The following is a 14,503-nucleotide window of genomic DNA, read 5'->3' on the forward strand; positions in this document are numbered from 1 at the left end:
GTTGACGAGGACAAGGCTGGAGATCACTCTGTCATGCTGATTGAGTTAGAATAACAGACTGGAAGCTTTAAAAGGAGGGTGGTGCTTGAAATCATTGTTCTTCCTCTGTTAACCATGGTTACCTGCAAGGAAACACGTGCCGTCATCATTGCTTTGCACAAAAAGGGCTTCACAGGCAAGGATATTGCTGCTAGTAAGATTGTACCTAAATCAACCATTTATCGGATCATCAAGAACTTCAAGGAGAGAGGTTCAATTGTTGTGAAGAAGGCGTCAGGACGCCCAAGAAAGTCCAGCAAGCGCCAGGACCGTCTCCTAAAGTTGATTCAGCTGCGGGATCAGGGCACCACTAGTGAAGAGCTTGCTCAGGAATGGTAGCAGGCAGGTGTGAGTGCATCTGCACGCACAGTGAGGTGAATACTTTTGGAGGATGGCCTGGTGTCAAGAAGGGCAGCAAAGAAGCCACTTCTCTCCAGGAAAAACATCAGGGACAGACTGATATTCTGCAGAAGGTACAGGGATTGGACTGCTGAGGACTGGGGTAAAGTCATTTTCTCTGATGAATCCCCTTTCCGATTGTTTGGGGCATCCGGAAAACACCTTGTCCGGAGAAGACAAGGTGAGCGCTACCATCAGTCCTGTGTCTTGCCAACAGTAAAGCATCCTGAGACCATTCATGTGTGGGGATGCTTCTCAGCCAAGGGAGTGGGCTCTCTCACATTCTTGCCTAAGAACACAGCCATGAATAAAGAATGGTACCAACACATCCTCCGAGAGCAACTTCTCCCAACCATCCAAGAACAGTTTGGTGATGACCAATGCCTTTTCCAGCATGATGGAGCACCTTGCCATAAGGCAAAAGTGATAACTAAGTGGCTTGGGGAACAAAACATCGAAATTATGGGTCCATGGCCAGGAAACTCCCCAGACCTTAATCCCATTGAGAAGTTGTGGTCGATCCTCAAGAGGCGGGTGGACAAACAAAACCCCATAAATTCTGACAAACTCCAAGCATTGATTATGCAAGAATGGGCTGCCATCAGTCAGGATGTGGCCCAGAAGTTAATTGACAGCATGCCAGGGCGGATTGCAGAGGTCTTGAAAAAGAAGGGTCAACACTGCAAATATTGACTCTTTGCATAAACTTAATGTAATTGTCAATAAAAGCCTTTGAGACTTATGGAATGCTTGTAATTATACTTCAGTATACCATAGTAACATCTGACAAAAATATCTCATAACACTGAAGCAGCGAACTTTGTGAAGACCAATACTTGTGTCATTCTCAAAACTTTTGACCACGACTGTACACTGTTATACATGTCAGGGTTTGGGTCGATTCTGAATTGAGTTGCAAATTGCTCTTTAATTCCAATTAAATTATTGTATTTGAATTGAATTTGAATTGGCCACACCCCACAGGAAGCAGAATTTGAATTGCATTTGAATTAAAGGAAGAATAATTTAATTAAATGAAATTCTAATGCCTTATTTATTCTACACGTTACCATAGCAACATTTATTTGACAGAATGTATGACCAATACCATATAACATTTCTTCTTTAAAACTCATTCTCCTAAAACATTTTAAAATAATTACAGTGGTCTGGAAATATTCTAAGATCATGTTGTGGGTTGTCTATAATAATTAATAATTCCCTTAAATGTTTTTTAAATACCAGAAACAAAATGTTTTCCCATAATGCATTAGATCAAACTGTTTGACATCTTTGAGTTAAAATAAAACTAATATTTCGAATGGTATGTGTATTCTTTGCATTAATTAGTGGCATATTCTTTTTATAAAATATTTGTCAAATGAATGAATGAGACTTTCATGTTTCACATGAAAAATATGCTTTTTTTCAATTTCAAAATATGCTTCCTGTGGAGTGTGGCCAATTCAAATTCAATTCAAATTAATTGTTGGAATTTGATTAAATTCTGAAATTCTGAATTGACTCCAATCCTGATACGTCTCACCTGTCCACATAGGAGGGGTTTAGTGCAATTGAGTAATGGTGCTGCCATGGGTAAATACAAGGACCAATCAAGTTGTGTTTTATATCAGCACTGTGTGTGTCGGGTGGAAAAACACACTGATTAATGGCTAATGCAACGGTGCTTAACAACAGTGTGTCAATACTGGCTGCCTGACAGTGGCATTACAGCAAGGCCCAGTAACAACCATCACTCCCTCTATCCATCCCTCCATCCATCTAGCACTACATCATTTCTCGTCCTTCGCCAGGGTTTGAGTCAGCACAGATACAGCTCTTTCCCTTCCTTCCTCTCTCCTCACCCTTCCTCTCTCCTCACCCTTCCTCTCTCCTCAACCTTCCTCTCTCTTCACCCTTCCTGTCACACCCTGGCTCTGGGACTCTATATGTTGAGCCAGGGTGTGTTCTTTCTGTTGTGTTTATTTCTATGTTGGCCAGAGTGACTCCCAATCAGAGGCAACGAGTGTCAGCTGTCGTTGGTTGTCTCTGATTGGGAGCCATATTTAAACTGTCTGTTTTCCCTTTGTGTTTGTGGGTTCTTGTTCCGTGTTGGTCATTGTTACCGTGGACTTCACGAGTCGTTTCTTGTTTTGTTTATTGTTGTCTATTATCACTAAAGATAATAAAGTTTAAACATGTTCGTTCATCACGCTGCGCCTTGGTCTATTCCCTACGACGATCGTGACACTTCCTCTTTTTTACTTGACTCTTCCCCTTCTCTCTTTCTACTTCCATTTTCTCTCGTCTCCACTTTCTACTCTCCCCCTCTCTTTTCCTGCTCCATGTGAGGAGAGAGGGGGAGAGAGGAGCCAGGAGGAGAGAGAGACCCGTATGTTCCCATTATCATGGTTACTCTGGATAAATGACTGTGACTGGCTGAAAATGAGAGTTGTGTTTCTTGTTGTGAGGTACAGCTTGTCTGAGTGTTTATTTTAATTCAGCCAATAACCCTGTCAGAAAAAAAAAAGTATGGAAGTCAAATCAAATGAAATGCTCATGGTTTCATGGACTCTTCTCCAATCCCCATATAGATTGAGACCATAGGCGACGCCTACTGTGTTGCGGGCGGGCTCCACCGGAAGATTGACAGCCATGCCAAGCCAATCGCACTCATGGCCCTGAAGATGATGGAGCTGTCAGAAGAGGTGTTAACGCCGGACGGCAAATCCATCAAGGTGAGTCTTCGCTTGGCACAGGAGAGGGGTTGGCCTCTTTCTCCCTCACTCTCTTTTTCTGTCATCTTTTCTCTCTCCCTTTTCACTCCCCCTCTCTTTCTCTCTCTTCCTCTTTCTTTCTCTCTCTCTCTCTCTCTCTCTCTCTCTCCCTTTCACCCTCTCCTCCTACTCTGTCTGTCTCTCTTCTCATTCAAATGTATATGTGGTTTACACCTCGAATTTAAAGCATCCATAAGCTTATCAGTGCGGTGCTGTGTTGTGCCAAAGACAGAAGGGGTACCCCAGACACGTCACAGGGGCTATAAAGCTGAAACACCCCTTTAGAACGTTTTCTCACCACCAAATATGGTAGTGAGAGGAAGTCCAGTCGCGGGTAGTGGGAGAGGATGGAACTAGGTGAAACTGGGCCGACGTTCTCATCGATGAAACATCTGATCTCAATTAATGTTTCTGTTCCAAAACTAGAATCCATTATGAACACAGTGCACTAAGTTTTAGAGACTTAATGCTTTGCCAAAGTTTTAAAACAATTGCATTTCTTAGAAGGAGTGCAAGGTCGAATTGAGTTTGTGCGCACGCGCACTTCACAGAGGATGCATTCCCTAACAGAAATATGCAATTGTGCTAGCTGTGTTGTGTTGTGCTAGCTGTGTTATGTTGTACTAGCTGTGTTATGTTGTGCTAGCTGTGCTGTGCTAGCTATGTTGTGTTGTACAAGCTGTGTTGTGCTAGCTGTGTTGTGTTGTACAAGCTGTGTTGTGCTAGCTGTGTTGTGTTGTGCTTGCTGTGTTATGTTGTGCTAGCTGTGTTGTGTTGTGCTAGCTGTGCTATGTTGTGTTGTGCTAACTGTGTTATGTTGTGCTAGCTGTGCTGTGTTGTGTTATGCTAGCTGTGTTGTGCTGTGTTGTGCTAGCTGTGTTATGTTGTGCTAGCTGTGTTGTGTCGTGCTAGCTATGTTGTGCTAGCTATGTTGTGTTGTGTTGTGCTTGTTGTGTTGTGCTAGCTGTGCTGTGTTGTGTTGTGCTAGCTGTGTTGTGTTGTGCTAGCTGTGTTGTGTCGTGCTAGCTGTGTTGTGTTGTGTCGTGCTTGCTTGCTGTGTTGTGCTAGCTGTGTTATGTTGTGCTAACTGTGTTATGTTGTGCTAGCTATGTTGTGTCGTGCTAGCTGTGTTGTGTTAGTTGTGTTGTGTTGTGTTTTGTTGTGCTAGCTGTGTTGTGTCATGCTAGCTGAGTAATGTTGTGCTAGCTGTGTTATGTTGTGCTAGCTGTGTTGTGTTGTGCTAGCTGTGCTGTTTTGTGTTGCGCTAGCTGTGTTGTGCTAGCTGTGTTGTGCTGTGTTGTACTAGCTGTGTTGTGCTGTGTTGTGCTAGCTGTGTTGTGCTGTGTTGTGCTAGCTGTGTTTTGCTGTGTTGTGCTAGCTGTGCTATGTTTTGCTAGCTGTGCTATGTTGTGCTAGCTGTGTTGTGTTGCGCTAGCTGTGCTGTGTTGTGTTGTGCTAGCTGTGTTATGTTGTGCTAACTGTTATGTTGTGCTAGCTGTGTTGTGTTGTGCTAGCTGTGCTGTTTTGTGTTGTGCTAGCTGTGTTGTGCTAGCTCTGTTGTGCTGTGTTGTACTAGCTGTGTTGTGCTGTGTTGTACTAGCTGTGTTGTGCTGTGTTGTACTAGCTGTGTTGTGCTAGCTGTGTTGTGCTGTGTTGTGCTAGCTGTGTTGTGTCGTGCTAGCTGTGTTGTGTTGCGTTGTGCTAGCTGTGTTGTGTCGTGCTAGCTGTGTTATGTTTTGCTAGCTGTGTTGTGCTAGCAGTGTTGTGTTGTGCTAGCTGTGCTGTGTTATGTTGTGCTAGCTGTGTTATGTTGTGCTAACTGTGTTATGTTGTGCTAGCTGTGTTGTGTTGTGTTAGCTATGCTGTGTTGTGTTGTGCTAGCTGTGTTGTACTAGCTGTGTTGTGCTAGCTGTGTTGTGTTGTGTTTTGTGCTAGCTGTGTTGTGCTAGCTATGTTATGTTGTGCTACCTGTGTTGTGTTATGTTGTGCTAGCTGTGTTGTGCTGTGTTGTGCTAGCTGTGTTGTGCTAGCTCTGTTGTGTTGTGCTTGCTATGTTGTGTTGTGTTGTACTGGATGTGTTGTGCTGGCTGTGTTGTGCTAGCTGTGTTGTGCTGTGTTAGCTGTGTTGTGCTGTGTTGTGCTAGCTGTGCTGTGTTGTGCTAGCTGTGTTGTGCTAGCTTTGTTGTGCTAGCTGTGTTGTGCTGTGTTGTGCTAGATGTGTTGTGTTATGTTGTGCTAGCTGTGTTGTGCTGTGTTATGCTAGCTGTGTTGTGTTGAGTTGTGCTAGCTGTGTTATGTTGTGCTAGATGTGTTGTGCTGTGTCGTGCTAGCTGTGTTGTGTCATGCTAGCTTTGTTGGGTCGTGCTAGCTGTGTTGTGTTATGTCATGCTTGCTGTGTTGTGTTGTGCTAGCTGTGCTGTGCTGTGTTGTGTTGTGCTAGCTGTGTTATGTTGTGCTAGCTGTGTTATGTCGTGCTAGCTGTGTTGTGTCGTGCTAGCTGTGTTGTGTTGTGCTAGCTGTGTTGTGTCGTGCTATCTGTGTTGTGTCGTGCTAGCTGTGTTGTGTTGTGTTGTGTCGTGCTAGCTGTGTTGTATCGTGCTAGCTGTGTTATGTTGTGCTAGCTGTGTTGTGTTGTGCTAGCTGTGCTGTTTTGAGTTGTGCTAGCTGTGTTGTGCTAGCTGTGCTGTGTTGTACTAGCTGTGTTGTGCTAGCTGTGTTGTGTCGTGCTAGCTGTGTTATGTTGTGCTAGCTGTGTTGTGTTGTGCTAGCTGTGTTGTGTTGTGTTGTGCTAGCTGTGTTGTGCTATCTGTGTTGTGCTAGCTGTGCTGTGTTGTGCTAGCTGTGTTTTGTTGTGTTGTACTAGCTGTTTTGTGCTGGCTGTGTTGTGCTGTGTTAGCTGTGTTGTGCTGTGTTGTGCTAGCTGTGCTGTGTTGTGCTAGCAGTGTTGTGCTAGCTTTGTTGTGCTAGCTGTGTTGTGCTGTGTTGTACTAGCTGTGTTGTGCTGTGTTGTACTAGCTGTGTTGTGCTAGCTGTGTTGGGTTGTGCTAGCTGTGTTGTGCTAGCTGTGCTGTGCTGTGCTAGCTGTGTTGTGCTAGCTGTGTTGTGCTGTGTTGTACTAGCTGTGTTGTGCTAGCTGTGTTGTGTTGAGCTGTGCTAGCTGTGTTGTGTTGTGCTAGCTGTGTTATGTTTTGCTAGCTATGCTGTGTTGTGCTAGCTGTGTTATGTTTTGCTAGCTGTGCTGTGTTATCTGTGTTATGTTGTGCTAGTTGTGTTGTGTTGTGCTAGCTGTGTTGTGCTAGCTGTGTTGTACTAGATGTGTTGTGCCAGCTGTGTTGTGCTGTGTTGTACTAGCTGTGTTGTGCTAGCTGTGTTATGTTGTGCTAGCTGTGTTGTGCTATGTTGTGCTAGCTGTGTTGTGCTGTGTTGCACTAGCTGTGCTGTGTTGTGCTAGCTGTGTTGTGTTGTGTTATACTAGCTGTGTTGTGCTGGCTGTGTTGTGCTAGCTGTGTTGTGCTGTATTAGCTGTGTTGTGCTGTGTTGTGCTAGCTGTGTTGTGTTGTGCTAGCTGTGATGTGTTGTGCTAGCTGTGTTGTGTTGTGCTAGCTGTGTTATGTTGTGATAGCTGTGTTGTGTTGTGCTAGCTGTGTTATGTTGTGATAGCTGTGTTGTGTTGTGCTAGCTCTGCTGTGCTGTGTTGTGCTAGCTGTGTTATGTTGTGCTAGCTGTGCTGTGTTGTGTTATGCTAGCTGTGTTGTGTTGTTCTGTGTTGTGCTAGCTATGTTATGTTGTGCTAGCAGTGTTGTGCTAGCTCTGTTGTGCTAGCTATGTTGTGCTGTGTTGTACAAGCTGTCTTGTGCTGTGTTGTGCTAGCTGTGTTGTGTTGTGCTTGCTGTGTTGTGTTGTGCTAGCTGTGCTGTGTTGTGTTGTGCTAGCTGTGCTATGTTGTGCTAGCTGTGTTGTGTCGTGCTAGCTGTGTTGTGTTGTGCTAGCTGTATTGTGTAGTGCTTGCTGTGTTGTGTTGTGCTAGCTGTGTTGTGTCATGCTAGCTGTGTTGTGTTGTGTTGGTTATGTTGTGCTTGCTGTGTTGTGTCGTGCTAGCTGTGTTGTGTTGTGTCGTGCTAGCTCTGTTGGGTCGTGCTAGCTGTGTTGTGTTGTGTCGTGCTTGCTGCGTTGTGTATGTTTGCTGTGTTGTGTCGTGCTAGCTGCTTCTCTCCCATTGGCTGACAGTCCCAGATGTGCGTGTGTTGATATAATCATCTGTGTCGTGGCCCATTGGGAAGGAAGTGCTTAACCAGCTGTGGATGCTGACAATGGAGCCCATCATCATCCCCTTTAATGACGATTGATGAGATTAAATGTCTCTTCACAAGGAAGAGAGCACACGCTCACATGCACACACAACACACACGCACACACATGCACAGACACACACACATACACACACGGACGGACACTACAATGGGTTTGTGTTTTTGTTGTTGTGTGTGTGTGTACAATAAATGGGTGTTTGTGGATGTCCGGGTGCGTATTTATGCTCAACAGTGTGTGATCACTGAACGCATGTGTGTAATTGACTTATTGTGAACACACCGATCGTCACGTGATGGATAGAACATGTAGTGTGCAGTTGCCATGGTGATGGGAGAATGTGACGTGGCAGCAGGGGCTGTTTTTGTTGTTTCGTGTCTTACAGGAAATACTTGAGCTTTGTGTTGGGCTGTGTTGTGTTAGGTTAGAGAGAAACTCACATTCAGGCAGTCTTTCTCCACAGGTAGAGGCCCTTTTCTCTTACATCCAGCTGTCTGTGTCAGTTGGCCAATAACACTGTCCCAGAGTCAACACTGACAATACAAAACATGGTGTTTGGGTGTGGGTGTGGGTGTGTGTGTGTGTGTGTGTGTGTGTGTGTGTGTTGGCTCAGAGCTCCAGGTTGTTTTTAGCATGCTTCCACCTAAACCTTCTACTTATGGCAACCAGCAATAAAAATAACCAACCTCACGCAACCTCTGTCTCTCTCCATTGGCATGACAACAAGGGTGCTGGGGATCACATGTACAGTCACGACCAAAATTATTGGCACCCTTGATATAGATGAGTAAAAAAGACTCTATAAAATAAATAATACAAATACTGAGCATGGGAAAATTATATAATTTTTAACTGATACAATTACTCAGAGAAAAATGTGGTTTCAATTATTTTAACCCCTATCCTTTTGAGAGAAAAAAGTATTAATTGTTAAAGAAAATTGTCTTTGTATAAAACAATATAATGTAGCACTTTTGACCATACAATATAGCTCAGTATTTGTATTATTTATATTATAGAGTCTTTTTTGCTCATCTTTATCAAGGGTGCCAATCATTTTGGTCGTCACTGTCTGTAGCTATGTGGTGAGCTGGATACAGTGCATTCAGAAAGTATTCTGACCCCTTGACCTTTTCCACATTTTGTTACGTTACAGCCTCGTTCTAAAATGGATTAAATTGTTTTTTCCCCCCTCATTAATCTACATACAATACACCATAATGACAAAGCAAAAACAGGTTGTTAGATTTTTTTGCAAAAAGAAAAATACTGAAATATCACATTTACATAAGTATTCAGACCCTTTCCTCAGTACTTTGTTGAAGCACCTTTGGCAGCGATTACATCCTCAAGTCTGTTTGGGTATGACGCTACAAGCTTGGCACACCTGTATTTGGGGAGTTTCTCCCATTCTTCTCTACAGATCCTCTCAAGCTCTGTCAGGTTGGATGGGGAGCGTCACTGCACAACTATTTTCAGGTCTCTCCAGAGATGTTCGATCGGGTTCAAGTCCGGGCTCTGGCTGGGCCACTCAAGGACATTCAGAGACTTGTCCCGAAGCCACTCCTACGTTGTCTTGACTGTGTGCTTAGGGTGATTGTCCTGTTGGAAGGTGAACCTTCGTCCCAGTCTGAGGTCCTGAGCACTCTGGAGCAGGTTTTCATCAAGGTTCTTTCTGTACTTTGCTCCGTTAATCTTTCCCTCGATCCTGACTAGTCTCCCAGTCCCTGCCACTGAAAAACATCCCCACAGCATGATGCTGCCAACACCATGCTTCACCGTAGGGATGGTGCCAGGTTTCCTCCAGACGTGACACTTGTCATTCAGGCCAAAGAGTTCAATCTTGGTTTCATCATATCAGAGAATATTGTTTATCATGATCTGAGAGTCCTTTAGGTGCCTTTTGGCAAACTCCAAACTCCTTCAATGCTGCAGACATTTTTGGGTACCCTTCCCCAGATTTGTGCCTCGACAATTCCTGTCTCGGAGCTCTATGGACAATTCCTTTGACCTCATGGCTTGGTTTTTGCTCTGACATGCACTGTCAACTATGGGACCTTATATATACAGGTGTGTGCCTTTCCAAATAATGTCCAATCAATTTAATTTACCACAGGTGGACTCCAATCAAGTTGTAGAAACATCTCAAGAATTGTCAATGGAAACAGGATGCACCTGAGCTCAATTTTGAGTCTTATAGCAAAGGGTCTGAATACTTATGTAAATAAGGTATTTCTGTTTTTAATTTTTAATAAATTTGCACACATTTCTAAAAACCTGTTTTCGCTTTGTCATTATTGGGTATTGTGTGTAGATTGATGAGAGAAATCAATTTTAGAATAAAGCTGTAACGTAACAAATTGTGGAAAAAGTCAAGGGGTCTGAATATTTTCCAAATTCTGTATGTCCTGGCTCAAACCAGGCTCCTGTAGGAGAGCTCTGCTATGCTCTGCTGGTCGTCTAGAAGGAACCTAGCTCTGTTTAAACTAACTATCTGTCTGTAGAGCTGCGTGATTAATTCATCTCTCTATTAATTCTAACTCTGATGCCCTGCGAAGAGGATGTTTCAGACAGAGAGAGAGAGAGAGTCCTTTAGTCCTTAAAAACGGCAACTACACAATTCTAATGTTGTGTGTGTGCATGCATGTGGCCATGCATGTGTATGCCTGTATCAGTCTGTGCATGTGAGTGCATGTGTCTGGTGTGTGTGCATGTGTGTGTGTGTGTGCATGCGTGTAGCTATGCGTCTGTGTGTGCGTGTGTGCATGTGTCTGGTGTGTGTCTGTGCTTGTGTGCGTGTGTGTTTGTGGCCTATAGTTGTGATTAATTCACCGGCCATTGTTCCATAAATAGACTGGCATAGCTATGCCCTGTAGCCCTGTTCTCTGTCTCGCTGTCTCTGTCTCTCTCTCTCTCTCTCTGTCTCTCTGTCTCTCTCTGTCTCTCTCTCTCTGTCTCCCTCTCTCTGTCTCTCTCTCTTTCTCTCTCTCTTTCTTTCTCATTCTTCGTTCCCTTGCTCAGAGGATAAGAGGAGAGATGCTCTGCTCGTTCAAACCACTTCAGCCGGATAAATGCTCTTCAGTCAGCATGCTCACAACTAGCCAATACCACTGTGTTATGTAAACTAGTCTATGAGATAGAAAGAGAGGGGGGGGGGGGGGGGGTACCTCATACCTCATAGCTGTCGGTTGGAATTGGCTGCTTCAGAACTGCAGTGTGTTTTGATTGGTCTGTTCCGACTCTGTGCTGACTCACAGAAGAGTGAGAGATAGATGGGAGGGGGGATAAAGTAGGAGTGGGGAGAGGGGGGACAGAGAAATAGAGAGGGGAGAGAGGGAACAGAGAAAGAGAGAGGGGAGAGGGGGACAGAAAGAGGGGAGAGGGGGACAGAGAGAGGGGAGAGGGGGACAGAGAGAGGAGAGAGAGGGGGACAGAGAAAGAGAGAGGGGGACAGAGAGAGGGGAGAGGGGGACAGAGAGAGGGGAGAGGGGGACAGAGAGAGGGGAACAGAGAGAGGGGAGAGGGGGACAGAGAAATAGAGAGGGGAGAGAGGGAACAGAGAAAGAGAGAGGGGAGAGGGGGACAGAAAGAGGGGAGAGGGGGACAGAGAGAGGGGAGAGGGGGACAGGGAGAGGGGGACAGAGAGGGGGAGAGGGGGACAGAGAGAGGGGAGAGGGGGACAGAGAAAGAGAGAGGGGAGAGGGGGTCCATTTGTACAACATTTACATTGCATTTTAGTCATTTAGCAGACGCTCTTATCCAGAGCGACTTACAGTTAGTGAGTGCATACATTATTTTTATATTTTTCATACTGGCCCCCCGTGGGAAACGAACCCACAACCCTGGCGTTGCAAACGCCATGCTCTACCAACGTCCCTGCCAGCCATTCCCTCCCCTACCCGCGCCGCCCCATGGGTCTCCCGGTCACGGCCGGCTACGACAGAGCCTGGATTCGAACCAGGATCTCTAGTGGCACAGCTAGCACTGCGATGCAGTGCCTTAGACCACTGCCCCACTCGGGAGAAAGATCAAAATACAACACCTTAACTTGTCTCTCCTTCTCCATCTCTATCACTCTCTCCACTCACTCTTTCCTCATAACATCTGGCAATCTGTCCATCTCTATGGCAGTGTGACCAGAACTAGCCAATACCAATCTGTCCATCTCTATGGTAGTGTGATCAGAACTAGCCAATACCAATCTGTCCATCTCTATGGTAGTGTGATCAGAACTAGCCAATACCAATCTGTCCATCTCTATGGCAGTGTGATCAGAACTAGCCAATACCAATCTGTCCATCTCTATGGCAGTGTGATCAGAACTAACCAATACCAATCTGTCCATCACTATGGCAGTGTGATCAGACCTTTGCCCTCACGTTCTCCTCGCTCTCTCTCTCTCATTGCCAAGGTAACCCACATTGGTGTGCTGGCATGTGCTCAGTGCCGTTAGTAACCGTGGAGATGAGATACTGAAGTGGATCATTAGAGATTATATGTTTGTGGGTTTGTGTTGTGTGGCTTTGAAGTGCGATGATCAAATTTAAATCACAGCTATAATAATATACTTCTAATTACACCTGCTCTTTCCATGACATAGACTGACCAGGTGAATCCAGGTGAAAGCTATGCTCCCTTATTGATGTCACCTGTTAAATCCATTTCAATCAGTGTAGATGAAGGGGAGAAGACAAGTTAAAGAAGGATGTTTAAGCCTTGAGACAATTAAGACATGGATTGCAACGCTGCTGGGTTTTTCACGCTAAGGAATACCTGGGATAGGATAAAGTAATCCTTCTACTCACTGGTCAGTGTTCAACTGACATCTCTCTCTCTCTCTCTCTGCTTCTACCTCTACTCTCCGTCCCTCTCTCCGTCCCTCTCTCCGTCCCTCTCTCCGTCCCTCTCTCCGTCCTTCAGCTGCGTATAGGTATCCATACAGGCTCAGTGTTGGCGGGGGTGGTCGGGGTGAGGATGCCCAGGTACTGTCTGTTCGGCAACAACGTCACACTGGCCAGCAAGTTTGAGTCTGGGAGCCACCCTCGATGCATCAACATCAGCCCAACCACATACCAGTGAGTACACCTGTTTGTGTGGTGTTGTGGTGTGTGTGTGTGTGGTGTGGTGGGTGTGGGTGTGGGGGGTCAGAATGAATGGCAATATAGCAGCTTTCAGTCTCTAAGGACATTTGAGTAAGAAACAGTCACGTCCAGTCAACTGCATTTGTGATACGTCATAAACACACGCCCGCAAGCACACAGGCAAGCACAGACACACGTGCACGCACACACACACAGTGACTTTGATGTTGAGTCAAATGCTGCCTGTGGAGGCACTTTGAGCCGAGAGCTTAGTGTTCTCTCTCTCTCTCTCTCTCTCTCTCTCTCTCTCTCTCTCTCTCTCTCTCTCTCTCTCTCTCTCTCTCTCTCTCTCTCTCTCTCTCTCTCTCTGGTGTCCCTTCTGTGAGTCAGTGAGCCAAAGCGTTGCCTTGGAAACATCTCTATTTTTGCAGTCAAGGACATTCTCTCCTCAGAATCACAAATTATTCGCACGACACAAAGAGGGCTAATTGTTGCAGATTTAAACCAACCTGGTGAGTGTGTGTGTGTGTGTGTGTAAGGTGATTAATAAATCCAGTGTATGTTCTGCCTCCTCTGCTAATATCTCTGTGGACTCAGCATATGTACACACTGTGCGATTGCTTGCTTGTGTGTGTGTGCATCAGTGTGTGTGTGTACATACCCCCCTTCAGCAGAAACACACACCTTTAGCTTGTGAATAATGCCTGGGTTTGTAATTGGCCTTATCTCATTCTGAACAAGGCTGCATCACTCCCTGGAGAGTCACTGCTGTTTGGAGAAATAGCCAAATACCACTCTGCAGACAAATATAACACACATCATGTGTTTTTAAATCTCTCTTTCTTTCCCTCTCTCCAGGCTGCTGAAAGACGATTGCTCCTTCTCTTTCGTCCCTCGTTCCCGGTTGGAGCTTCCTGATAATTTTCCGAAGGAGATCCCGGGAACATGCTACTTCCTGGAGGGAGGGACTTCCCATAGCCACGCCTCCCTGACCAGCTCTCGCTCCGCCCCTCCAGCTCCCCTGAGAAAAGTGTCCTACAGCATCGGCACCATGTTCCTGCGAGAGACCAGCCTATAGGCTCCTAAAACACATACACACACACACTGCATCAACATACACACACAACTCTAACCCTACAGCCCTAAACCTACCCCATGTTTAAATGGGAGACAAGCTTATATGGATGACAATACCCTCCTACCCCAAACCAGGACCCAGTCCTCTTAACAACCCCCCTCGCTTTGCCATCTAGAAACTGACACTCCTCGCTGCACCAACTACAACCTGTTGTTACCAAGGGCAACCACTCTTTACCCTTCAACCCCACCATGAACCAGACTTTGAAGGTTGAGAGAAGAGGTGGAGGAGGAGGAGTAAAAATAACAAAATCAACAGAGACAATAATAGAATCATCTAGCGACTTCAAAACTAAACTAAAGCCTTCTGCTTGTAGAACACAGCGTACTGTAACCATGGATACCACGGCTGGCTGTCAGTCTGGGCATGGCAGGTACTGTGTTATTATCAACAGCGCTCACAACTCAGTGCCTTCTTCACTAGAACACTACAGACATACACTCTCAAACCCCCAACATGGGAGCTGGCTGAACACGCGGGGAAATGGAACGAGGTCTGCAGCTCTGATGCTTCCCACAGTGATGTGTGTGTGACTCTCCCAAATCAATCACTGTGGGAAGCCTATGTTGTTTTGGTCCAGCTAGCACCTGAACCACTGAGATGTTTGTACATTTTCTCATTCAGTTAGCTGAATGCATCCACCTCCCAGCCCATCTGTCAACACTAAACCATGGACATGAGAAAGCAGCACGTAAATGCATCCATCCATCCATCCATCCCCCCCCCCTCCATCCACCAACTCTACTAACCAAGGTGTGGAT

At 45.6% G+C, this 14,503-nt stretch overlaps 1 protein-coding gene across 1 annotated transcript in view; it reads left to right on the plus strand.

The window, feature by feature from the left end:
• LOC311106241 (guanylate cyclase soluble subunit alpha-2-like) overlaps positions 1–14,214 on the plus strand; it is a gene marked incomplete at its 5' end in the record, with an annotated part of 24,419 nt that extends 10,205 nt beyond the window's left edge. Inside the window, 3 exons of the mRNA XM_084148537.1 lie at positions 3,033–3,176; positions 12,444–12,598; positions 13,463–14,214. Coding sequence (XP_084004663.1) covers positions 3,033–3,176; positions 12,444–12,598; positions 13,463–13,682 — 519 coding nt within the window. The 3' untranslated portion in view covers positions 13,683–14,214. The remainder of the gene's footprint in view (positions 1–3,032; positions 3,177–12,443; positions 12,599–13,462) is intronic.
• Positions 14,215–14,503: the final 289 nt, after the last annotated feature.

Source organism: Coregonus lavaretus (genome assembly GCF_964263955.1).
Source record: "Coregonus lavaretus genome assembly, chromosome: 30".
Classification (NCBI taxonomy): domain Eukaryota; kingdom Metazoa; phylum Chordata; class Actinopteri; order Salmoniformes; family Salmonidae; genus Coregonus; species Coregonus lavaretus.